This window comes from Cuculus canorus, chromosome 9 (assembly GCF_017976375.1).
Source record: "Cuculus canorus isolate bCucCan1 chromosome 9, bCucCan1.pri, whole genome shotgun sequence".
NCBI classification, from domain to species: domain Eukaryota; kingdom Metazoa; phylum Chordata; class Aves; order Cuculiformes; family Cuculidae; genus Cuculus; species Cuculus canorus.
In genome coordinates this window covers 12759667-12786528 of record NC_071409.1, presented here as the reverse complement: position 1 = coordinate 12786528, position 26862 = coordinate 12759667, and the positions used below count along the sequence as shown (strand labels likewise).

Sequence of the window (26862 nt, the reverse complement as noted above, 5' to 3'; positions counted from 1 at the left end):
TAAGGTTGATTAGGGAAATAATACAAGAGCTTAAAACAATTATAAAGCTTTATGGTTCATATGTACCTCCACCTGGAAAGGCCTTAAAACCTTCATGTGAAATCCATGGTGCCTCAGAGATCAGTAAGAGCATTGTGGCGTCTCCTTACAAAAAAAGCACACAGAGAAAGTGTTCAGCTGAAAATCATGAGTTGCTAATCTCATTTGTGTTGTTCATAGTACCTCCAGTGTTTGTCAGTGGGTCCAAGGCAGGATCCATCTAGATAATACCCTTAATTGGTTTTGGTCAGTCCTGAAGTGGCCAGGCAGTTGGAGTAGATTATAGTGGTAACTCCCTTCCAAGTGAAAATATTCTTTTCTATCAGAAAGCAAAGAGTTCAGGAAGAGGCAGATGCTTACACCAGTGTTCACAACAGGCAGTGGAAAGCTCAGAAATGTCATACATTAGCCTTCTCTAGACCATCGGCTGCTATCCCTAGGGCTGAACAGAAGTCCTGACACTAAGAACTGCCTACAAGTGTGTATTCTGCAGGAGATGAAGCCTTCACACATTTGAGGAGTCAGGGAGAAGAACAAAGCACTTAACGCCTCCTGGGTGCCCCAGCCAGACTTTCAGTCCAAGTCCTTCTTGTAGAAGATACGAAGCTATACGGAAGACAGAAGTGGAGACATGAATGTGCATGGTCCTTCCCACTATTCACCAAGCCAACAGCCCACCCACAGACACTTTAAAGATAAGATAGAAAACTTCTTTCAGGACATGTTCTGTTCGGTTTGGATGACCAAATTGCCGTGCAGCTTCTCGGTAATAAAGATGACTTCAGGAAAACAGGAGCAGTAAAGTAGCTGAGCACCTGCCTTGCCTTTGAGAGTACTGAATATAAACTCATGCTGCACATGAGTATAAACTCACTTCAGTGGTGGTGACATCAGTTTTAATGGTGCTGGGATTCAGCAAGACTTGTCTGGACTCACTGTTCCTGAAAACCTTTAAATAAAAAAGGAACTGCCTGTGTTTTCATATGCATAGCAGTGTGTGTGTAACAGGCCATCAATCCAAAAATTCCTACAATTTGACTGACTTGCACAGCACAGAGCATTGCACTATAAGGCCCCTGTGCATGCAAAGCTCCACGTCAGCCCCAATACTTTGCTCTTAGTTTCACAAGCAGCAGAACATGAGGCTAAATTCTGCACTCAGTTCTGCTGTCATCAACCTTAGGGTGCTACCACAGAAGGGACAGTTTAATCAAAACCAGCATTTTCTTACTATAAATAATAAAGATTTTAAACACATTCTGTTCTTTGTCTCGGTATACTGCCCACGGCTGCATGTTTGCATTGCTTCAGTATGTCAGGCTTGTCCTCACTGTTTCTGCGAACCTTCAGAAAATTCAAGCCTAGCCTTTAAAAAAGAAAAAAAAACCAAACCCAAAAACAAACCAGACACAAACCCCACACGCCAAAGGCTTGCTATTCCTGGATGTTAATTTTTTGGGGAAGGGAATGAACTATAATGAGTGTTAGGAATGGTTGGACTCGATGATCCAGTGGGTCCTTTCCAACCTGGTGATTCTATGATTCTATGATAAATACAGTTCAGGTCGGAAAGCCTGAAATGCCTGTTGCCAAGAGATTAATCACGCAAATAAAATTTACAGGTAGTTCTAGATATCTGGTGCTATGTTCAGTAGCAATGGCAGAGACACGTCTCTGCACAGAGCCACTTGTTATGAGCGTACTTAACAGTGATCTTTAAGATAGGGTTGATATTATGACTTCCAAAGACACTATATAGCAATTTTAATAGCAGTTGCTACACAAAAGCCTCAAAGCTATATAGTGTGTACCATAAAATAAGCTGCCTTCAAAGTTGTAGGAAGAAAGTAAAAGGTAAACAAGCTACAACTGTTTGTTATTTTAACATTCCCTCAAACCAATATAAAATGACTACTTCAGAGCCTTTCAACTTCCTAAATAGTTAATAATTAAGGTCTAAAGGCATTCAAGTAGGTCTTATACCATATAATCAGTACTTTTTCCCATTGTGTTTTCAGTTAGGTAAGGCATTAAAGACCTGGCCTTTGCCTGCTGACCAAATGATGCATTTATCTACACAAGTGCAAATACAGAGTAGCTCCACAGGCTTTATTTAAAAATCTTGACTGGAAGAGAAGCCTCGGGACAGTAGTTTTTAAACTTTTCTGCTGATTTCTCCCTCACTTCTCATATGGCAACAAAATGGCTACAATTTGCAGTATATAATTCCTCCACTGAGACACACAGATAGGAATAAAGAGTTTAAAAATTAACAGCTGACTCCATCATCGTGATTATTTGATGATGTATGGCACTGGTTGACAGGCAATTTCAGAATACCGGGAGCACTGGTTAATACTAAAAGGGTATATGAATTTAAGGCAAGAAAAATACCTCAAAAGCTCACATTCAGCCTTCAAAGAGATCAAATGTGCTGAAAATATAACAGAACGCAGGTCTTGCTGAGGAAGCTTATTCTTCCGTCAACCCAGTTATGCTGCAATGGCTTGTTAGTATCAAATTAAGAAATCCAAGTCTTCCTTTATGCATGAGCAGTGTTTTTTCCCCATATACTAGAAAGTGCTAGATTCCATGTTTTTTTCCCTCATTTCACTGTCATTACTGCCATTTCCCTTTCATGCATGGTATATTGGAGCCACTAGAATTTAAGATTGAATTTGGGGTTATTCTAAAATGGCAGTGAAATTGATGCTTTTGCATCATCAAAGCATAGCTTCTCCAGTAAAGAGTGAATTAACATCCTTGTCCTAGTCAAAGTTGAACTACACTAAGCTAAATATAAATCTGAAATATTTTGGTGTTTCATGTTTGTTTCCTACCATTCTAAAGCCATTACTTTAGATAAGAAGGTATTCTTACCTGATGGTCAGACAAATTTTATACTCACTAAAGCTCTCCCTCAAAACAAAAATTCAGGACAAACATTAAGAAAGGATGAAACTCCAGGGGTTGTCCTTAAAGGCAGAAGTTTACTCCACTGCTGAATTTCATGCAAGTTCGATCTTTCAAACTGCACAGCCACCTGTAATTTCCCAGCTGCTCTGGGAAATCACAGCCTAATTCCAGCCACAACATCTGGAAACAATTCTTCAGTGCCCCAGGTAATGATAAACACTTAGATATGACAAGCGGGTACAGACCAGTATGTGAATGGGACGAGAAAGAGGAAGGATGCAGAATTCAGGACCAGCTTTACAGTTCGGACTTCTTGGTAAGGAATCATCTGGAAGAAACTATGACAAGGGACCATGACAAGATTAGATCATACACATCCTACCAATAATCCTTGTCTGGCTGGACTTGGAGAGAAAAATGAAAATGTAAATAAAAATCAGTGATAGCACTTTATGTTGAAATCAACGTGGCATAAGAGATTTAGAGACCAGATATACTTCAGTCTTTTTGGAGAGACTTCTTGATTTTCAGCCTGTTTTGGAGATAGCATTAAACTCAAGGAAGCTGGCTGTTGCATTAAAAATACATTTGCAGTGACTGAGAGGCAAGGCAACTTTCCCTCATTATACCACTAAAGCATTCAGCACTTCTGGCTTTTCTTCCCAAATCCTCCGAGTAGCTACCTTCAGTAAATTAACCTTTCTTATTGAAGGCTGGTGGTGGATAAAGCCAGTCTAAACCAGCTTCCAAGAGAAGGATAAAACACAAGAGGAAGCAGCATAGCTCAAGAAAAACAGTTTTCCAAATTAGAAATGCTATTCCATACTTTCCTGATTTCTTGCTTTGCACATGCTATTAAAAATAGCAAGTAAAACGCCTTACTTCTGAAAGTACACATCCTGATGCATACACAGCCCTCCCTCGAGTGCGTGGCTCAAGGCATGCCGCAGTATCGCTCCAGCACTCTATTGAGCGGCCATCATCTCAAGCCACAAGATCTCTACTGAAACATGATGACATCATAAATAGTTTAATTCAATCTGAAGAAAAAAAGTCGTAGCTTTCAATGGGTATCCCACATAAGTATCAAATCATAAGGTTCATCCGAACTTGGGACCCAGGAAAAGAAACTCAATGAATTAGTGTGATGATTTGTACTCTTATTGAGTATAAAGAACACTTTGAAAAAGCAGAGATATAGGAGCTATTAGAAAAAAAAGAAACTTCCTTGTATCACTGGCAGGAAAGTAGTAAACTCTTTCTTCAATCATTTTAGCATAACAGCACTATTAAAATCTTTATACTGTGAGTGAAAATATTAATTATTATGCCCATCAGGAATATTTTTCATTGTCAAATTGCCTTTTACCATGCTAATAAACACCAAGCTTTGCATGTAAAAATTAATCATGTTATCTCATTTACAGGTCAAAAGACACAGACTAAAATAGTTTCTGCAATACTTCCTAAATAACTAGCTTTTGCATATCAAGTTTTATGGCACATTAGAAATGAATGCAATTCAGACGAGATTTGAATAGCTGAGTAGATAGAGAAGGAGAGATAACAGCAGACAAGAAAAATCTTGCAGTAAGCTAAGCCTTTTGAAAATAACAGCTTAAAAATAACAAGTTTACTTTTTTTAAATTTCCAGACCCTAAATGAACTGCGGATGAAATAGCTGTCTGCAGGTCATTACTCAAAGCATCCACACATTACACCTCCAGCCACTATACATATAAATGGTACATCAGAACAACTAAATACATTAATAAAACAAATGAAAAAAAAAAAAACAAAACCGAAAAAACTCAACATTTTAAATCACTTCAGCATTTCACTTCGGCTAAATCCAACATCCACAGCTCCTGTGTAACTTGTAAAAGTGGGGTGGAGGAATTTGTCTGCTTCTTGGGTATTTTAATAATAGCCAGATGACTAAGTTCTCCTCCCATTTTTATAGCATTTAAGCCCATTATTAGGATCCTCTTTCCCTTTGTTTTCGTAACAAGGCAGGTTTGTAGATATTAAGGAATATGAACATGCACACTTTTCCCTCCTCATTACAAGGTCCATTAGATGCTTTCTGGGGTACCACATTACTGCCCCAGCATCATCCTCCCATCCAGAAGTTGCGAATAACTGCCTGCAGTATTTCAGCAGCTATCAGCTGATGGTTAATAAAGGTATCAGACTGTTGTGTGCTTTTCATGGTGGCAGCACATAGCCAAGGTTTGCTTATTTGCTAGTTCCACACAGCAACCTGAGCTCTTACCGCCTTTGAGCCCTCCGAAGACAGTCTTTTTTGTGTTGTGTTTAATGTGATTTCTAATATAAGAGGGACAGGCGTTTCACTTGCTTCCTGAAACACATTAATCAAAGGCACATATGCGGTGCCAGGTTAGTGCCTTACACTCCTTTCCCACATATTTAAGTGGAGATCAAGTCTGAGGCACAGGAACAAAGCAATCTTCACAGCACCCCACTCAGCTTCAGGGATAAGGTGTTAAGGTCAGGCAACCATAGTGCTCCCCTGCTATACAGAAAGCTGAGACCCACAGGGAAAGGCACAGCCTTGAACACACGAGAGACGCTAAAAAAGATGCCATTTGTTTACATTCCCAAACATACTTCCCTGTGTCAAAACTTCAAGCAGCCAGTATGAGAACTGTTGGCTTCAGTTAAACGTCCTGGATCTCGCACAGCACATCATCGTGAAAGGCAGAGAGCACACAGCTCCCTCCTCCACAGAAAATGAGCTGTTCAGAGGAGCCGCTGACCATCTTGACAGAGATGCAAGTCTTTCCCCCCAAAACGGAACAGTTTCATAACAAAAGTAACTTTGTCATTACTTGGTTTCCATTACAAAGAAGTAACCAAGACAACTTGTGTGACCCAGTCTACACCAAACACACACGTTCAACAGCGTGTGCTGCAGACTCACCTCTAGCAAATACACATCAAGCTGCAAATACACACAGAGAGGTAAGTTTTGACTAATAGTGTCCCACACAGCTCCAGGACATGAACTGCAGATTAGTTCACCAAGATCTTTTATTTGATCATTTAAGAAAGCCATGAAGGTGGGAACATTGCTCAGCAAGCTCCAGAACTGCATGTTCTCACTTGCCACCCTCTCTCACCTTGGCCACAAAGCCCATCTGCAATCCTAACATTCATCAGCTCTTGTTGGGTTTTGATCACAAGTTCTTCAAGGTGAAGATTCTGTCCTTTACAGGCACAGCACACAGCTGCGCAAAGCAAGCCGGCCCATGATGCTGGGTCTGGCCAAGGAGGCTTCAGAGCCATGCCGGTGAGGAGAGACTGATCAAACCACCCTTCTCATTCCCACATCCACAAGACAGCAAGATGCAAAGAACTCAGACCTGTTTGCTGGCCTCAAGAAGGGCAGCTCTGTGCCCTCAACTAAACTGGATCTTACTGCAAATGGAATTCAATTAAAGGCCTGAACATTGCATGCCTATGAACAACAGCATTGTGGCTTTTCTGGAAAGCAAGAAGCCTGCTCAGCCTTTGTGACTGGAAAGAGAACATGACTCAGATAGCACTACTGTGGCAGCAGCTGCCTGGGACAGTCACTCTGCAGAGATGTCCTCTGCAGAGATGTCCTCAAAGTCCTGCTGCTTTGGGACTCTCCAGAAGAAGGGAGCTGTGAGGCCAAATCCTCTGGCTTCTACCACGCAGCGTTCTGAGCACAAGGATGGTGTTTCCAAGGGAAGACCCACTGCATGGAGGATGGCTCTCCAACCTGACCCTGCTATTCAACAGTGCTGAACCACGGCTTAGAGGACTGACAAGAGCACCTTCAGATCTCTGTGGGGTTGTCAACAATGTGCTTTAGCTTTGCTGTTCAAGAGGACTAGCTGACAAGAACAAATCCTGCCATATTTCCCAGCTAACAGCGCGCATGTTGTGCTACCAGCAGCCTGCCCCATACCCAGGCAGTAAAACCTCATCAGGGCCACCAGCACCCAGCACCGACCTCCAAGAAGAACACAGAGCACCAAGAACTGAATGGACCCCCGCAGGCAGCATGCTCCTGTCTCCCATGCAACATTGATATGTCAAGTCCCCGGTCCCCTCCTTTGACAAGATAAAAGTAGTAGTACATCTTTTCTCCCTCACTGCCAGAAAGGGATTTCCCCAAGTCTTCAGGATGACAGAAAATGGTATGGCACCTTTGGAGGAAGGAAGCCCTCCCTGCAGCAAGGCCAGCCTGCAATCCCTCTCCGTTCTATCCAGAAGCTCAGGCATACATTCCATAGCATGCATCTTGACTCTTCCTTGGCTGATTACTTTCCTAGCCTCCAGGTCTGAACATCACTGTGTGACATTCCTTCCCCTGCTAAGCGTCTTTCTGACTGTGACTGAAGAAATTGGCAAATAATCAAGTATTCTTTAACCTCCACATTAACTATTGTTAGCTTTGGCAAAGTCCAGCTCTTGGGATGCCTGGAGTGATATCGCTTACTGCTGCAGCCTACAGGAACTGCTGTAGCGGCGAGATTCAGAGAACGGGGATCAGGTAGCAGATGCAAAACAGAGTCCTCCCCCACAATGCCCTCCCTTCTCCCATTGCCTTAATGAGCTTTGGGAACAGCTACAACTTTTTTAAGCTTCTCACTGCTGGAAAAGGTTTGGAGACAGTGAATGTGCAAAAACAACTAAGTCAAAGAAGCTGAAAGTTACCTGAGGCCAAATGTTACTTTCAGACCACCAAGATGCATTGGCAACACTGCAGATCCATGGACTGCTACAATAATTTATCTTTTAGGAGTCAGAAGGAGACAGACATGTTGACTATTGGAAGGAAGCACAGGCTGCACCACCACTACCTCTTCCTTCAGCCCACACCAGGACCCTCTTGCCTGCACTCTTACTGCAGCAGTCCTAACAACAGTCAAGTCCTTAGTTCTGCACTCCGCTGTGCAAAAATAGAATATATCCTTCTCCCCTCATTCTCATGGATGAGTCCAACCAGTGCAATTAGTTATGGCTGCTCTGAGCAGTGTCAGAGATGAGCCTTTAGCCTCTTTGAGGACTGCAGGCTTACCAACGCATCAACACCAGCCACAGAGAACCATGTTGTCCTGGGATGGCAAATCATAGGCAGAAACATCCACAGCAGTCACTGGGGACAGCTGGGAAGGTACGTTTTCTTAAATGGATTTTGTGTTGCTTAATATAGCACACACTCTTCCCTAGTATCTGCATAACACTGAGTTTGAAATGTTCTAAGATTTGCACCGAGAAAGAATGGAGGGGTAGGAGAAGGGCTTCAAGAAGAAGCATTTAAAAACCAAGGGATGACTTCAGAGCAACACCGTACGCAAGTAGCAATCTCTTAACAGCGGACTTGCAATGCAGAGGCTTGGTTAGTAATGAAAATAAAACATAAACAAGTCAACACAAGACAATGCAGCTGCAAGTCCATAGGATTAAGTCACAAAAGCTGAAGATGTGAAGGATTTGGCCGGGCTCATACCTTTTCTCTGCACATCCTGCATTGTGTATGTGCACACAAAATTAGTCTGTTAAGTCAGCGCACCAGAGACCTTCTCATGCTACTCCAGCATTAAGCGAGTTTCAAGAATTACTTCAGTGCCAACGAAACTGGATCCCTGCCGTGAGCAGACTTCACCTGCCTTCTCATTTTCCCACCGAGATGCCAAAATTGCTTGTGTATTCCCTCTAAGGCCATTTTTACTTTGGACCTGTCCTATTCTAGCACCTTGATTTCTGCTGCTTTACTCTGAACAGCCCTTTCTTCTGCAGAGATAGAGGAAACCCAGAGAGTATTTGTTCCCCACTTCTACCCAATCAAGGAAAATGTCTAGTAAGAGCAAACTGCAGAGAATTTTTTGAAAAAGATAATGTAACAGCAACTCTTGGGGTTTTCTCACCTCCTGATAAACCCTTCACCAAGGCCAAGAGCCCAAGAACATGGACTGCTGTGGAGCCTGTCTTATAACCAAAACAAAAGTACAAGAGGCCCCAAAGGCTCCCTTGTTCAGCTGCTCATTACCAACTCGGGCAGCAACTGCATTGTAGCAGTTGCCATTTGTTTGCACAAGATAGGAATTGGGTGACCCTCTCTCAGGTTCCAATTTCACCACCAGCTAGCTGGACCCTTCTTCTTTTATTTTATTGCAGATGTTAACTTTCTGCTCCCTGCACAACCTCTCAAACTACGTAAGCTCCATCACAAGTTCCACAGAGAGCCTTTTGCCTGCTTGTGTAGTGCATGACAAGGCACATAATGTGTTATACTAAAGTCACAATCTATTTGTTTCGCATCAAGCCGTGTACCAGCAGGACATTCAAAAAGGTAAAGGTGTGCCATCTCAGGTTAACTGTGAAAATACTGTGGATAGCAAAAAAAAACCTGTATCAAGGCTAACATGACTGCCGTAAGCATTTAATCTAAGTCAAGTCCTTGCAGACACACTTTTTTTTTAAAAAAAGGTACTTACCTGTCCTCAAGCCCTGGCAATTCTATTTATCACTGCCCACAAGAAACTGTACTTCATAGAACATACTGCCTCCATATGATTGAAATAGCTTCCTTCCTTAATCAGCATATAATCAGATATTCCCACACAGGGGAACTATAGCCCTGATTGACAAGATAGTTACAAAAATAAACCTGAGGTTTAAATATAGCTCGCTCAGCTCCCTGGAAGGTATGTAGTATTGTGTTACACAAGTCTACCATCATTTTCCTTGAATTAATATAGTCCATATTGTCCCACTGCCTTGATCTCTATCAATCAAACAGCTCCCAGATTCACGTTATACAGGAAAGCTGGCAGCTACAGCTAGGAGGGAATGGCAACTAGCCTTTCCTCTGCATGGACTCACTTACCATCAATATTTCATTGGCAATTAACACACAGAGGTTTTGAGTTCACGTACCAGTTGAATGTTTGATGGCTGATGCAGTGGTAGAGGTAGACAGGTAAATAAACGTGCAGGGCTACATAGCTATGCACAGAAACAAAATATATATGCCCAACACGAACGGATATCCTCGGATGAGATATACATCTCTTTCTATGCAAACACACAAACCACTCTGGCAATATCTAATGATTTCCTCTTTCTAGGGTGGATAGTTCAATAGCACAATACTCATCGCATTTCTGCAAATCTATCAGGATGTTCTGATGTGTTAAATATGCAACGTAATGAGGGCAGAGCTCTATAGCCCTGAGCTTCTCGGTTCAGGAAAAAGAAAAATAAAAAGAGAAGGTTTTTTTTTTAAGACCCATTCAATTATGAAATGCTTCTCGTCTCTTCAAAACCTGCCCATTGCCGACTGACTCAAAAACACGGGACAGGCCTCATATTTATTATGCAAATCCTTAGCATTAAGAAAACAAATCACCAACTAACATCTGTCTCGCCCTAAAGGAAAATAAATAAATTAATAACAATAATTAAAAAAAAAAAAAAAGAGAGAGAAAGCCCCTGTGCACGCCGCATCCGGCCGAATCCCCGCGCAGGGAAGCGCCCCCCGAGCCGCTCTGCCCCGGCGGTGCTGCAATGTCCCCGCTCCAGCCCCGAGCCACTGCGGTCCCCGCGCCGCCGCGCGCCCCGACCCACCTTTCCCTTCCATCGCGGAGCCTGGCGAGCGCCGAGAAGTTGCCGGGAAGTTGCCGAAAGCGCCGAGGGCAGAGCCGGCCGCCGCTGCCTGCTCCGCGGTGCGGGGACGGCGCCGTCACAGCCTCGGAGCTGCAAGCAAAGCAAGCGACCGGCGTCGGGGGGGGAGACACGGCGTGAGCGCCACCCCCCCTTCCCACGGCCCCGGCGCGGGGGCAGCGGCGCGGGGCGGGGCGCGGGGGGAGCGCGTTACCTGGGCGCCGGCGGGAGCTGTCCGTGGCGGAGCGGTGCTGAGGGGGCGAGTGGCTCCGCCGCCCGCCGCGCTGCCTGGCGCCGCCCGCATGCGCGCCCCGCCCCGCCCCGCCCCCGCCGGCCGCACCGCGGCACTGCCGAGGGGCAGCGTCCCGCCGGGGGCTGCGGCGGCCGCGCCCGGGTCCCGGGAGCCCTGCGGGAGCGCGAGCCCGGCGCCTAAACCCGCTCCTGGGGACCCGGGGGGCGGCCTCCATGCAGCGCGATGCCAAACGCGGCCCGGCTGCTGGAGGGGCAGCGGGGGCGTCGCGGGCCGTGGGGGCATCGCACGTGGTCCGAGGCGAAGCCCCAGACCGCCGCGCTGCCGCCGGGGAGCTCCGAGGGATCGCACCGCCCCGGCCTCGCCTCCCGCGATCGCATCGGCCAGGCTGAGCCCGCGGCACCCGCGGGCACGGAGAGGATCCAAGAGCTGCCGGGACTCAGGTTCAGGCCTTCTCTGCATGTGTCGCTTCAAGATTAATTGTGCTGATTCATAAAACATCCACCTCGTGGCTCGCCTGTGCCGGTCTGCCTTTGCATCCGGCCACTGGATGTTGCTCTCCCTTTGACTACCTAAAAAATTAAGCGGTCCCTTGCTAATGAGAAGTTGATAAAACATTCATATGAGGATCAAATCACTTCTTTGGAGAACACAGACACAGCTCCTAAAGTTCATCCCTGTAAGGAAGTTTCTCTACGCTGGAATTACTCCTGTAACTCTTACATTTTTTCAGATTTTTCATCTTCGGTACGATGGGGACGGTAAAACCCAGATCAGTCTTTATTATTTGTATTACTGAAAAAGCAGCTCAAGGTATCCACTGTTCTGGGAGCTGCGCAAGTATAGGATAGATGGCTCTAGCACTGCACAAGTTTCTAGCTACAGGAGATTCAGTGATTCCTCTCTTCTGCTGTTTCTTTATACATCCTGGTGTTTATAGTCACCTACAGCCCGGTACTGCCAGTGCTAACACAGGCGCGCTCTCTCATGCTCTTCATTCTAAGCCACTGTAAGCCATTCTAAGCCATGTTGCCTAGAGGCTTCACCATCCCAAAGCAGAACTCCAAACGTGGTTGGTTATGAAGGTGAACATGATCCCAGCTTAGTACACAGTACAGACAGTTCTGAACAACACCTGCTCCAGTCTCAGCTACCACCCCACGAAGTAGCACGGCACTTTAATTGGAGACAGTGCATTAGTGCAAGAACACGCCCCTGAAAATCATCTAGAAACAAGCCCAGCTGAACAAAGACCCACCAGGTAAAATCCACATATTAATTGGTTCCTACCTATTTACCAAGTCCTACATTTTTGTGAATAACAACATTGGTATTCATTTATTTCAGGACTGAATATTTGGGTATCATAGGTGAGCTTTGAGTCCAAACGCACTAAAGAGAACTGATGACACAGACAGACTATGATTTGACTAGAACATCTAACTAATTTTCTACTGTTTCTTCAGTTTCTTTCATCAGCTGGTGGGACCCTATTTCCCCATAGTTATGTCTTTCCCCATCAGCAATAGCAAACTAACCAGACTACACTTCCAGGGCCAACCTATGTGCTTTTTCTGAAAAGCAATGAAACAATAACTCTTTCAAAGGCTACTAGTCATTGCTAATGTTACAAAATACCATCAGAATATACACCAGTGTGCTCAATAACTCCTCAGCCAGTTCTTTTAAAACTCTTGGACTCAAGTTATCAACTCCCACAGATTAAAACCAGGCAAACTTCCAGAGGACATTAAGGTTCCTGGCATCCAAGTTCAAGAACAAGTTTTAACAGGAAGAAGTAAGGGCAACGAAACACTGAGTTTAAAGGCACACGCAGGCTAGTTACCAAGAACATGATCTGAGACACCATTTGTAATACCAGGCACTGGACCAAGAAACCAAAGACTCCTTCAAAGCTATGTACTCCCTGGAAAGTTAACAGCCATCGATAATCCATCTTCACAGAAAATGCTGGGAAAGAGTTCCTATCTGCAGGCATCAAGCTGAGCCCCACTGCCATGGAAGTACACGAGGACTAATTTTCCCAAACACAGGAAATATATTTTTTCAACTTCCTGATTAGGACAGCCATAACATCTCCCTATTAGCAAAGGTAGGTTTCTTTCTTCTAGGGTTTGTTTTCTTTGTGCAGGTCCTCTCAATAGAGAAGGACGTGAATTAGGAGTTCAGAGGGTTCACCCCTGAGGAGCGAAGAGGAAACATTTCTGTTAATTTTTGTTTTGCTTTTGAGGTCTGAAGCATTTCTTCCTTTGGGGTAACAGCGTTAAGAAGGAACATAGTTCAAGCAAAACACCCAAACCCTCCAATCCACACATTTTCAATCAGTTTCAGATCTCTTTCTTGGTCACATGTGGGACCACATAACTCCCTTCTAGATCACGAAGCCATCACAATGCCTTAAGATACATGTTCTTAAAATAAAGAGCAATCTTGAAGAGAAAAGTACTTTCCTATAGAGTAGACAGATTAAGCCCCTTCAAGGCTTCTCTCCTCAGTACAAAGAAGCAAATTTAAAGGAGCAAATACAGGGGGTACTTTCCCTCCCTTGCCATTTACAGATCATCTTTCAAACTACTTATCAGCAGAAAGGAACATAACATTGCCTGTGCTTTACTCTAGATTTCATTTGTGCAGCCTTTATCAAGCAGTCTGGACCAGCTTGACTTAAACCATTGTTTCTTCTGTAACCCCTCAGGAAAATCAGATCTATCTATTGTGGCTTTGCAAGTAACAACCATTAAATGAAGAGACACATATTAATGGTATGTCAGTAATGTGTCCGGTTGTTCTCCAAACCACAGTAAGACACATTGCAGCACTTGGTAGATGCAGATGTGCTTAGCCTGAACTCCTCCCCATCCACATCTTTTCAGCCAAAGTGGAAGGAGAACTTCTCAAGCATCACTCTCCTGTACCAAGACCACAGAGTTGCCAGAAGTGCTTCCCTCACTTGCCAGCTGTTTTCCTCTCATGTTCAGGGCTTAAGAGAAAGTTGGAATCACAGCACAAATAAGAAAGTGGCTCAGTCCAAGCACAAACCACCCTGTACAGATCTTCATAATGATTCAGTGTGTCCTTGACTTCTGTCACGGCAAGATGATGACTGTTTTGGAAAGGCAGAGTTATTCATCCTTGATGTTAGTCCTGGGTGACTTCTGTGGGGCTTCCAGCTCAGGGCTTGTTCAGGGCCACTTGCAGTGTCATTTGCTCAGCAGGGCTTTTGCCCAGCACGCACTACTGGAGACCTGCCCACCCTACCAGACCAACTTGCTTTGCGAACAGCAGTCCCTAGAGCATTCCTTCCCTCTTTCCAGTGCTAATGGGATATCATGTATGGAGGTAAGGCTTCTACTTGGCAGAGAAGAGCTCAGACAGTGCAGATGAAAGGGAAGAGCAAGGGCTCAGCTTGGCTGCTGTCACAATGTGCACCAGACAGATGGAAATACTACCCAAGCCTTCAGCCCCTAAGGAACCTGCTGCTTCTCCCATTGATGGTGGATGCGGGGCAGAGCCCGCTTCCTGCTGCAACCAGTGCTGCCTGCTCCTTTTCTGCATCCCGCCTCTGGAAGCGGTTGGCTTAGGAGCAACCCTGAGCATAGACATGATAAAGCCAAGTAGCCATTTTGGCATTGCTGCAGACAGTAAGCCCACGTGATGATCATAGATGGTCTCCCAGCTGCTGCTGCTCCTGCCCATCTGTTACCCTGGCACAGTGCCTCCTTCTCTAGAGGGAACCTCCATTCACAAGGGCAGAGGCACCAGCCAGCCTGCAAGGTAGCGCATGTAACCATGCACATGCTGCCATGTCTGCATGGGGCACTTCTGCACGAGGCTGGAAGTGCCGGGAGGGAGCAGATCACCAGTGGTGGTATTTCACTTGCTCAGTGCCACTTTCTGGTAATGACTATCCAAAACGGTAACAAACCCAGGCACAGAGGCACAATCTCAAGGGCCAGAGGCCCTAGCATCTGTACCAAGCTCTGCACAAAACTATCCACAAGCCAGTGCAGTTCTTCACTTGGATTTCAGGGGAGTGTGTATCTAGGTGCCAACGTCCCTGCCTGTTCCCAACTTCAGCACTTGAATCTGACTTCCCACCTACAGAGAGAGAGCTGCTCTGCAAGTGACAGAAAGGCATTTGTCCTGCCCAGAGCTTAAACACAATGTTCCTTAAAGTCAACAAATAGCTTAACAGAAAAGGAGCTGCACTGAGTTCTGACCAAGGGGGAGGAATAAATACTAATGTTGATGTTTAGTGTCTAACCTTGAAACACGTGCACGCTTTGATAGTGCACTCGGACATATGCTTCTTGAAGTCCTTTGTTGAACTCTAAAGCATCTATTCCCCCAAACCAATGGGCTTCATTAGCTAATTGCTATCATTAGCCAACAGAACAGATTCCTTTAGGACAGAAAACAAAACAGCTCTGTACCACACCATACTCAAATGCCCATGTGCCATGAGCTGTGCTCAGATAAGCGTAAGTCAAAGCAGCAGGTTCCAAGAAAGTAGGCCATGACACAGCAGCAGCAGGAAGAACCTCTAATGCTACTGAAAAAGTAAAGAACACAGTGGGAGGGAAAAAAGGAGTAAACAGACACTAGAAGTTTTTATTAACGTAAGTAGGGTAAAACACACAGAACACTCTACAAGCTGTAATTCATCACCTTAAGGATGATGTACATAACTTCCTATTATGAACAAAAAAAAAACCTACTACATCATTAGCTGATGCCGTCTCCTTACATCATCCAAGTAGTTGCTAGAAGCACAGTGTCAGTGCATTAGGAGCCAATGTGTAGAATAGACACCAACGCAAGCTACAACATTTGAGCAAACAGTTTAATTGCATAAAATTATTGATCAAATTTTGAGATTAATAGTCAGTATTTTATCAATAAAGGAAAATTCACTAACAGTCACAAAAATACTGAAACAAAACAGGTGTTTTGCAATTACTTGCCACTAAGTCAAAACTTACTATGGAAGAAAATCATGGATGGAGGTAGCCATGCTTGTACTGATGCAGAGGAAGGTCCTTCTGAGCACCAGCAGTGGGTAGGTAAACTACCATCAGCTTTCTTCTGCTGCTATTCTCATAAACATCCATATGTACTCATTTACATTAATAAGAGGTTTGATGTTGATTTGGTGGTAGTTGGATCTGACCCAAACAGTTCAGCTCCCAGTTTTAATTTTCTGTGAGGTACTGAGCACCCTGAGCTCCTCAAAGTCTGAGGAAGCTGGAGATTGTTTTCAGTCCTTGTGACAAAATGCTTTTTGTTTTCAGGGCTACCTCTCAGACCATATCTTCATCACCTCCTCTGCCAGGTGAAGGGAGAAAGTGTTTGAAGGCAGGTGGTTATACCATTATATAAGCTTAAGACTCTTGTAAAAAGAGAAAATATGAATATAAGTTGCTGAATGGGCCTACTGAAGCACTAACCCCTTTTTTACTTGATTAATAAAAGGTAATTACATGCATTTGGAATGCTTTACAGAAGGAAAAATATTCAGGGCAGATGCAGGAAGGAGCTTCCTGCTGGCAGTTCAGCCCTCCTAAGAGCCAGGTGCTCAAAGGCTTGCAGAGAATGGACTATTTATCTTAAAATCCTATTTGCCTATGTCTATTTCCTACAGTAAAAAATTACTAGCTCATCACTACTCTACATCTGTCAGGACTGAGTAAGAGTCATATCCTTTATCTGCCGCTACAAGAAATCATAGCAGACTAACCTCTGCTGAGGTCCAAATCCCAACAGGCTGTTTCTTTGCCTTATTCCCAATATATAAGAGCCATTTCTAGTGCACTGAACTCTGCCCTCAGACTCCACAGCCCTGGGAGATACCCACTAAGAAGGCTATCCCATGCCAACTGACACCCATTAAAATCCTGCACATGTGCCAGACTGCTCCAGTGTCCCTGAGGTAGGGAACAAGCAAAGCCTTAGGCAAAGAGTCATCGCCTACCCAGCTCCAACATTTTTTACACTTACTTATGTTTACCCTGTTCATTTTAATGCTATGTTTTCCAGAACATTAGAAAATAACAAATGCTATAAAACTAGCAGAGGCAAGACCATTAGCAGCAGTGTATGTGTAGTACAGGTTTCCCATGCCTCAGGGAATCAGATTTTTCTGTGATAATTCCAGCTGAAACTCGGGGCTTTTACAAATACAAGAGGCACATTAGTGCTGATTGGTACCAGCAGCACTGACAGCCGTTTGACTGGACCGGTTCAGAGCCTGAGATACCATGAAAAATATGAAGAAGTGAAATCCAAATAAAAGTAAGATATGTAACCGAAAACAAGGGGAAGAGGAGTGAAGAAGGGAGAATTACAAAAGCAGAAGGCAATCCTAACTAAACCACCTCACTCACAGCTGTGAAGATGGAAAGACCAACCCTTGGGTGTGAAGTAAGTTACCTTCGTGCTAGATGGTTACATCAAGTAGTGACATAAACCTTAAGCACCTGAACAGCCACAATAAAGGCAAAAAAAAATTCACAGGCTTAACCTGAAGTACAAACTCGTGCATTTTGCTGGGCAGAAACTGATAAAGAAGCTGGCTCAGTTATCCCCCAAAAAAATCAAATCTGTGGGAACAGACAGCATCTCCACAGACCACTTTCATCCCTGATGTGAAAGGCTGGAAGTTAAGTAGTAGACAGCTCTTCAGGCCTATAGGAGAAAACTGGTGCCTGAAGTGAATATTGTAAGTTTTACTTTGCCTGGGTGAAGCCTGACCACTAAAGCCATTTTAATCCATACCAGCTTCCAGCAGTTCTGTAGCACAAAGAGTTTCTGCTTTCTGCTCCAGTCTCCATCCAGTGGGATATAAACTATGTGGCGAGACTACTAATCCTTGTGGCAACCTAGATTTAGCTGCGAACGTGACACTTCCCTTGGAGGTCTGGTGCCAGCAGGAAAACTCCAGTCAGGCCCAGAATATGCATGATGGCTCTAATTTAAAGCCCAAGGAACCCTGGTTTCCAACCAGTGCAGTATCCAGAAATGGACTTCACCTGCCACCTCTCCCTAAATCTGCTGGACACTAAGCACAGGCAAGTCTTCAGTGGCTTATTTAATAAACCTGGCAAGACACTGCCTACCTCTGCTCCATCCCAAAAGTATGGGCTGCAATCAACCCAAACAGTATGAAAATCAGCATGAAAGGATGAACACTATTTGGAGGCTTTTTCTTGCTTCCCCTGCCCTTGGCAGCTGTGGCCACAGTGTGGCCAAGAGGTGCAGGAGGGTTCAGATGCATCACCCATCTGCACAACCAAACCATACACCTGTATTCCAAGACTTGTAAAGTGTAACAACATAGAAGGAGCTCAGCTCCACTTGGTGAGTAAAACCCTCCTTCTTGCCATAGGTGGAATAGTCATAGTAGCCTGTATTATTTTCCAAATGTTGCAGTGACATCTTCCAAGTTACACTTATATTTAAGTGTAGAAAATAGTAGGGATTCAAGGAAGAATCTGGGATTACACTCAGTGTAGCCAGCAAGCTACTTAAAATCCTGTTCATTTTACAGCAGTTCTCCAACACTGATCTTGCGGCAGACCTTTCAGCAAAGGATGAAGCACAACTGAGATCATGGGCAGCATTTGTAACCTGCTGCTAGGTGGATGTTCACATGAGCTGCAGCAAGCATTCTGTGCGGATTCTTCCTTTACTCTATCGAGTCTAATGCATGTTAAGTATAAAAGGTTGATTCTTCTGTCATGGGAGCTGTCCAGGCTGAGTCTGAAGTCTTTTCATGAATCAAGTCCAGAAAGCACTCAACTTACCACCTAGACAGGATCAGAAAGACATTTCTCTGCTCATCTTCCAGTCTTGCCCTTGAAGATCCTGCTTTGTGCCCAAAGCCCTGGAACAGCAGAGCCTTTCAGTTACATCAGCACTGCACACATCTGCCATGTAAACCAGAGCTGGCCATGGCAGCCAGCTGAGAGGATAAGTCAAGGAGCACAATCCTGCCACTACCCATATCCCAGCCATGCCCAAAGCTGACCTCTGTGTGCTCCCAGATAGTCAGAATGGCATCATCATTGCCCTTTCTCACAATCTCATTTTCTACCACAAAAAAATAGTCTTTCCTCCCCTGCATTTCTAGGGCCCTTTTCTTAGCTGACTGATGAGGAAAAAGAGTATTTCTGTTTCTTAGTCAAAGTGATTATCTTTCAAAATTAAAATACCAGAACCAAGAAGCAGCTTTTGGAAACAGTGCTTAGAGGACATTCCTCTCTTGTTGGAGGAGCAGCTGTGCAGAGAATGAATGGTGGGAAGAAGAAAATAGCTCCTTGGTCATTTCTTACAGTATATTCTGCATTAGCGATTGACTTTGCAGAAACACCAACTCCAAGAGATATTTTCCCAAGCTAGGGAAAGGACCACCTTGGAAGCAGCATTCAGCATACATGGAAGGAGCCTGTGATCACTCCCACCAGTGGGGGAAAAACTGTGTCAGTAATGGAAAAGATGCCAGGGAGGGTTTGTGTGTTGTGGGAAAGGGAATCTTACACAGTAGTATGCATTAAAATAGCTGTGACCTGAGAATCCAGTGACATACCCAAGGCAAGTGACATGCAGGTTAAGGGCCTGATGGCAATGTGTATTAGCACTGGAAAAGCAGGAAGCAGGAATGGACTGAGTTGAGGGGGAAACTGAAGAGCTCTACTTTAGACAGATTTAAGCAGATAACCTGGATCTTCAGGACAGACCTGTCTCCTCCTGTTCTCAGACTGAGAAGAGGTGACAAGGCATTCACAAAGGTAATTTACTACTTGGATAAGATCAGTAAAAGAAAATGTAAAGGGAGGTGAGAGCGAGCTCAAGGATAGCGAGATACAGGATTCTTCCACAAGTTTAGATTGGAAAAGGCCAAAGGGAAGAACAGCATCCTTTAACAGACTTTATGGAAAAGAGTCTGTGTAGGGTGGGAAAGATCAGAGGAGAAACATCCCAGGTAATAAGAGTATGGACAAGAGAGGAAAGAAAGGCTGACTGATGAAGTTACTTTGCAAGTCAAGGTGCAGAGATGGGCTGTATTTAGAGAAACAGATGGGGGCTTGAATCGTAGGTGTGCTTTGTAAGAAAGAGCTGCCAGAAGAGAGGGTAGACTGAAGAGGAAGAATAACAGCATAGATAGGAATAGATACAGGGAGTCTGGGAGATGGAAGAAAGTGCTTGTGCTCACATCCAAGAGACAAGGACAAGAAAGGAGAGCACATAGGCTTGCATTTCTTTTTAAACGTTGCAGTAGAGAGATTTTGGTCAGAAAAAAAAAAATTAAGGCAGAGGAGGAAGGTTTGGACTGACTCAAGGTGGCAAGAAGCCAATTGTGACTGAATTCCATGCCAGCAAGAAAGCTAGGGAAGGAAAACTATTTAGTCAGTAAGGTGGCAAAAATGGAGAAGTTTAGCACAGTCAGCATGGCAGTAGGGTTTGAGACACCCTCAAAGTAACAGGAGCAGAGGAAGCCAAGGATGGAGTGAACCAGGACTAGGAATCAACAAGTTCCACATTGCAGTCAGATGAGGAGGCAAGAGGATGATGAGGGATCAGCTGTAGCAACTAAAAGCACAGACAGCATGGAAACAAGAGATGCGATGTCAAGGGTGAGAGCAGCAGAAATGGTGAGGTATGCGGCCAATAGGCAGCAGCAGAGGAGGGGGGGAAAAAAAAAGCCAGTTGCAACAAGTGAGAAAAGCAAGAGAGTTTTCCAGTGGGAAGATGTTTTCCTGCCAGCACCAAGAAAGCACCAGCTGGCAAACAGCTCCAAAATAAAAGCATTTGCTGGAAATACTTACTACTTGATCATGAAGATTCCCCATGTCACGAATATCTAAGTAACAAAATCACATCCTCAGTGCAGTTGTTCAGGGTGCCACCTCTAAGGGGACAGCACCATGTAGGAGTCACATTGAACGGGAATACCCCGGGCCAGTGTGTGTAGACTCCTTCCCAAAGCAGCTCTCCGGTCTGTGAGCTCCATCTAAGGCATCTCCTCTCTTCCCTGGCTGCAGCCCTCCTACACACACGAAGCATTGCAATTCTGGCATCTGCACTCAGGCACGAGCCATGTTTGCCACATGGAGGAAAGCTGGCTTCTCCCCACCCAACACCCAGGCTTGCCATTGCCACCTGGTATTCCTCCTTTCCCTGTAGGGCCAATTCTCTTGACCCTCCTTCCCCAGACACAGCTGAACATTGCTATGTCTCACAGCTGCCCCATGCTTCCTCCGGGGTCAAGATCTAGGAGAGGAAACCCCACCTCAGCTGGAAGTGCTCATGCCCTTGGCAAGGACCATCAAATGCCATCCTTACCTCCCGAGGCCACCCGTGGTTGTGCATGAAGCTCTGCCCTCTCCTGGCTGCAACAAGAAACTCGAGCTCCTTTTTTTTCCCCCCACCCCCTGCGCTGTACCCACTACGAGCCCTTCCTGAAGGCTAATATTTACACCTTAGGCTTATCTTAACCATCCTTGCTAAGCTCCAGCTTTGCACAGGGTAGATTTTTTTTTTATATATACCTCCAAGGGTATTATCATTTCTCAAATGCCTTTGCAATAGATCGCATATATGCACCATGGTAAAAGCCCCATGTAAATTGTGACACTCAGCTATGCATGAAGCTGCTCCAAATGCATCCGCCATCCTCTAGCCTGTATCTTGCAGCATGCATCCCATATCCCGAGGCACTACCAATAATCCTTGAATAACACTCTGCTTAGCTACTAGGGTCTGGTTCAGAGGGCACAAGGAGAAATCTGTCTTTTTATATTCACAGAATTATAGAATAGTTTGGGTTGGAAGGGACCTTAAAGATCATCCAGTTCCAACCCCCCTGCCATGGGCAGGAACATCCCACTGGATCAGGCTGCCCAAGGCCCCATCCAACCTGGCCTTGAACACCTCCAGGGATAGGGCTTCCACAACTTTCCTTGGCAACCTGTGCCAGTGTTTCACCACTCTCATGATGAAGAAATTCTTCCTAATGTCTAGTCTAAATCTGCCCCTCTCCAGTTTGTACCCATTCCCCCTTGTCCTACCCACCACAAGCCTTTAAGAATAGTCTTTCTCCAGCTTTCCTGTAGCCCCCCCTCAGGTACTGGAAGGTCACTGTAAGGTCTCCTCGGAGCCTTCTCTTCTCCAGGCTGAACAAGCCCAACTCTCTCGGCCTGTCCTCATATGGAGGGTGCTCCACCCCTCCAGTCATCTTTGTAGCCCTCTCCTCTGGACCTGTTCCAACAGCTCCTTATCCTTCTTTCCTTCATATTCCCTTCAGCAGTTCTTATTCCCATGCACACATGATTAGGTGGGTCTCCCAATAAGGTCTTTATTTTAGGTTTGGGAGAGATGGATACATTGGGTAACAGTTTTTCCATAAGACCTCCTGGTCTAGGTGTCCGGCAGTCTAAATCACCGCCTTTTGGACCAAATTATACAATACCAACAAAGCCCCACTTTAGGCACTTTAGGCAAGCAGCTTCATTCCTAACTGACACTGGGGGAGCCCTTGCCAGAGGTGGCATCAGGGTATGGATCACTTCACCCAGCTCTCCCATACCAAAGGAGTCCTCTCTCTATCTGACAGGCAGGTTAAAATCCTCTGTTCTTACTAGACTGGATCATTCTCTTTGCCATTCCAATTTGTTTAAACTGATATGCGTCAGTTTCCTCACACACACACACACTTTGTGAGAATTCAGAGAAAGCAAATATAGGAACCTATGTCATCCCAAGTCACTCAGACTTCTCAGCTACAAACACTAAGAAACAACAGGAGATCCCAGTTGCAATGCCAGTGACAGAGCAATACAACATGCATATTTATTTAAATGCATTACAGATATTGTCACAAACAAGGAGTTCCAAGTACTACAGATGCACAAGGGGGCAATCACCCATTATTTCTGCCTGATCCTGGCCTTGCAATCCCCATCCTGATTAAATTACTGAGGGCAGGATTATCAGCAAGATAATCAGATGCAGTGTCTAATCTGGATAACCCAGCATTACTGGGCCTCATAACACAGGATTTCACTAACCACCCAGCTGGGGCATTCCAGAGCATTACATCTCATTTCCATCACTTAAAAGATTCAAACATACAAGAGATGTGTGCAGAAGGCAAGGCTAAGGAACATACTCACAATTTCAGTCAAATGCAGTGGTTTAAGTGCTGTGGTTCCGATAGCCTTCAGATCCAACACAAACCAGGATTTCAGAGCAATCACTTATCTGAACATCTCATTGTGTGTTTAGAGGCTCCAGAATCTGCCCTTTTGTTTTTTAAATAAAGCCTCGAGGTCTCAGCCCATCTGTCAGAAGCAGGGAGGTGCAGCTTCATCTGTCTCAAAACAGTCCAAGTAGCTCTTTTTGGTCTGGATACCTCCCCTGACCCACCTTCCAAGCTCTCAATTTTTTTGGCCTTAGCCTTTCCTTGCCAACGTATGTGTTTGTGGGTGGCTGTGAGGCCTTCTAAGGGAAAGATCCCAAAGACAGTGACAAGATCTGGAAGTAAGGATTATCTTGCACTTGGAGGACTTCAATACCTCAGTAAAAGATTTGTCAAAATATCTTGCCTGTTGCCTGCATGGAATTGCTCATCCCCACTCTTGGCCTTAGCCAAGGCTTTCCTCCCTATGTTTCTACAGGTTTGTCAGTCTGGAACAGAAGGCAGGACCTCAGCGATACTCCAAAAAGAAGGTCTAGCTTTGGGAATCTGAACCTTGGCTAGCTGCTGCATTGCAGCGAGCAGGGTTTTGTTCAGCGACAAAATGGCCTGGATAGGGCACAAAGACAGAAAACGCACTTGATCTTTCACCATGTCCTCCATTGTTCCCAGACAGTGTGAGAGGGTATTTTAAAATCTCTTTTGCAGACCTGCAGAGCCTAAACTCCCGTTCTGAATCACTTAGAGGCTTTCGTCACCTTATCAAAGGCCCTAGTTGCCCCTGCCTGCCCTTCCATGAAGGGTTTGATCTCCTTTTAGGAAGAGGATAAAGCCGTCCTTGAGAAAAGCTGCTTTTCAGTGAAGTATTGTGCTGGTTTTGTGAGAACATCAGACACCTCCAGGTGTTTCTCAAACATGTATCTATCAATAGTTGCAGCTCAGATTTTTTCCAAGCAGCTCACAGAAAATAGACTGTAGGCATCTGACTTCTGTTTGAAGGGCACATTAGAAACGCAATTCACAGAAGAGATGTCTAGATTACATTTTTGATGCTGCATAACTATGTGGGTCCAACTTATTTCCAATTACAGGGAAAAAGGGGACTATGAAGGAAGAAGTTGAGCCGAGATGAAAATATTGCTGGCTCCCATCAGTTCATACTCACTGTAAAAAGCAAGGTCATGTAATGCTATCTTTCTGCATTCTAAAAAATCTCAAAGGCAAAAGGGCACTTTCATTTCAGGAATATACATGGCTGCACAAAGCAATCTTCCACCAGAGATGATTACTTGTTACCTAGGATAACAAAATCCCTCAGCAATTATGAAAATCCACAAGATCTGGAGCGTCACTGCTGATTTAGCCTATCTCCATATGGCAATCAACAGCCCTCATTCACTGAGCATCACGGATGGGAAGCAGGAATAGCAGCTGGCTGGAGTCAGGCACTGAGAAGTGAGCACATTTATAGCAAGACTGTTCATCATGCTTTTATACATACCAGGTAAAAGAAAGAGCAGATAAAGAAACATGCTTCCCATCCAGAGGCTGGAATCCAGAAAAGAAATTCCCTTTCTACCACTTGTAATGGAAACCAGTAAGCAAGAGAAATATCCATAAGGAAAATTGAAAATTCACCAAAAAAAGTCAAGAGGCAGCTAGAGCTTTAGGGTACAGCAGAAGGAAGGTGGTGGCTTTTCTTTTCATACTCTATCATTAAAACGCTGAAGTTGAGAACCCATCTTCTGCCCATTTCAACTGATGTACTAATCAGGCTCCACAGAGAGCCCCGACGTGCATCTACTAGCTGTGGCTTGGAGACCTGCCTGAAATTCTACTTTAGGACTAACAGAACCAGCTTCTCTAGTACTTAATGGAATTTCTTCTCTGGGGTTTAGTTTGCATTTTTTGTGACATTTAAAAAGTCACAAATCTATAGGGAAGCTCTCCATTGGGTCCACACCCTCATGACAGCCCACATGAAGGCTTCACTAAGAAATCGGGGAGCAAGAGCTCTCATCTCCTTCTCTAGAGTCAGTGGAGATAGATAGTAAAATCATACCCCTTAGCTATGCTCATAGGTGAGCAGAGCTGTAACAATGGGATAGAAATTGTGATGTAAACACTACTCACTCCTTCTCAAGAGAAGGATTTTGCAGGCTGTATTTTTTGCATTAGAAAGGTACAGATATGAGGTGGTATAGCATTATGAGAAATTGTTACCTTTAAAACACAGCCAAAATTAGGCTGCACTGGGTAAGCACTCACTGGCGGTGATGTATTGGAGACCATATTGTTGCACAGTTTCTGCTTTTAACAAGCCAGAAACTTTGCAACGGCAATAAGAACTTTGAGAATATAGCCTGGGACACTGATGCGTTAGCATTAAATATACACCTGCGCTCTGCTGATGACTCTTGTACTGCTTGGATCAGTGAAGTCACGACTGCAAGCACTTCAGGCAGGGATAACCCGAAGTCAACACGCAGACAGCACACTGTTCAGATAACGATCTAAACAAGCTACTGGATTTTTTTGATCAAGAGAGCTCAGCTGTCTCTCCAACTGGAGCAACCTCCTGGCTTCACAGCAGGTACCCCTGCAAAGCCAACAGCACCGCAGCCCAATGTACCGAGTGACAGCAGAAACAGGGCACACATACCTGCACCTAAACTCTATTCAGGCAAACAGCCTGAAGGACAGATACCAATCATGTGGACAACAAGCCTTAGCAGGTTTATGCTCCTTCAACTCACAGTGTAAAAGAATGTACCCTTCCCAGCAATTTGTCACATAAGCTAGGAATACATTTGCTTTCCCTCCATGACACCTGACAAGGGTTTACAACCACTGATACACACCCGCTAGGGTCCAGCATGCTAGTCACGTTAGTAAACAAAGTAGACTCTGTGCCAGGACGTGTCCTTTCTTTACATTCTGACCACATACTTCCCTGCAGGTGAATGTGTGCAGGCACTGCTGACTGAGGCAGTGTTATCACCCAGGGAACCAACAGCTTCAAACAACTTGAACTCGAGCAGCATTTTCAAGGCTCCTTACCTTCAAGATCAAGCAGATCTCTCCTGCTCAGCTTTTCCCAAGCCAAGCTTCTCCAGACAGCATACCTGGAAGGTAGTCTTACTAGGTCCTTCTTGTTGTTTTATTACCTTAATCCTTTCCTAGGGAAAGAGCACACAGTAGGACACTTGCTGTTCAAATGCCCACAACGTTGCCTCAGGCTCTCTAGGCACAACAGCTTCTGACACACACAAGCAACCCTGGCCCTACTCAGCTTGCAGCTTTGCTGTTATCTCTAGATGATAAGAGGAAATGGAAAAGTGAGGGCACACATCCCTTTAAGTAAGAGACTACCTTTTCCACCATCTCACAGCCTAGGATCCAGCTCCCTCCCGACCACAGGGTCTGCCCAGAGCTCTTCAGGGGGGCAGACCCATGACAAAAAGTTGCTTCTTACTTTATGCGCAGACTTGTACTACCTCTACCTAAAGACTCACTTACTTCTCAGTCTATTGCTGACCATCTTCTAACTGCAATCCACATCCAAAAACCCCTCAAACACATAGAACCATCAGCACGACTTCCCTCTTTCCCCCTCTTCCTCCTAAATAACTTTGCTCTGCCAACTGACTACTTAACACTCATCCCCCTCACCTGGGCTGCTGCTGTACCCAGCTTTGCTAAGCAGTCAATTAGCTGTGCTGGGGCCAGCTGGTAAGTAAAAGCCCTCCCAGACACAGCAATCGCCAGGTGTGCCATTAAG

The 26862-nt window shown here is 44.9% G+C and overlaps 1 protein-coding gene across 1 annotated transcript in view; it reads right to left on the bottom strand.

Moving 5' to 3' along the window:
* Nucleotides 1-10952, bottom strand: part of FGF12 (fibroblast growth factor 12) — a 222932-nt gene extending 211980 nt beyond the window's left edge. The window contains exons 1-2 of the mRNA XM_054074590.1: nucleotides 10832-10952; nucleotides 10582-10710 (exon numbers count right to left, since the gene is read on the bottom strand). Of these exons, the coding sequence (XP_053930565.1) occupies nucleotides 10582-10594 (13 nt within the window). The 5' untranslated portion in view covers nucleotides 10595-10710; nucleotides 10832-10952. The remainder of the gene's footprint in view (nucleotides 1-10581; nucleotides 10711-10831) is intronic.
* Nucleotides 10953-26862: the final 15910 nt, after the last annotated feature.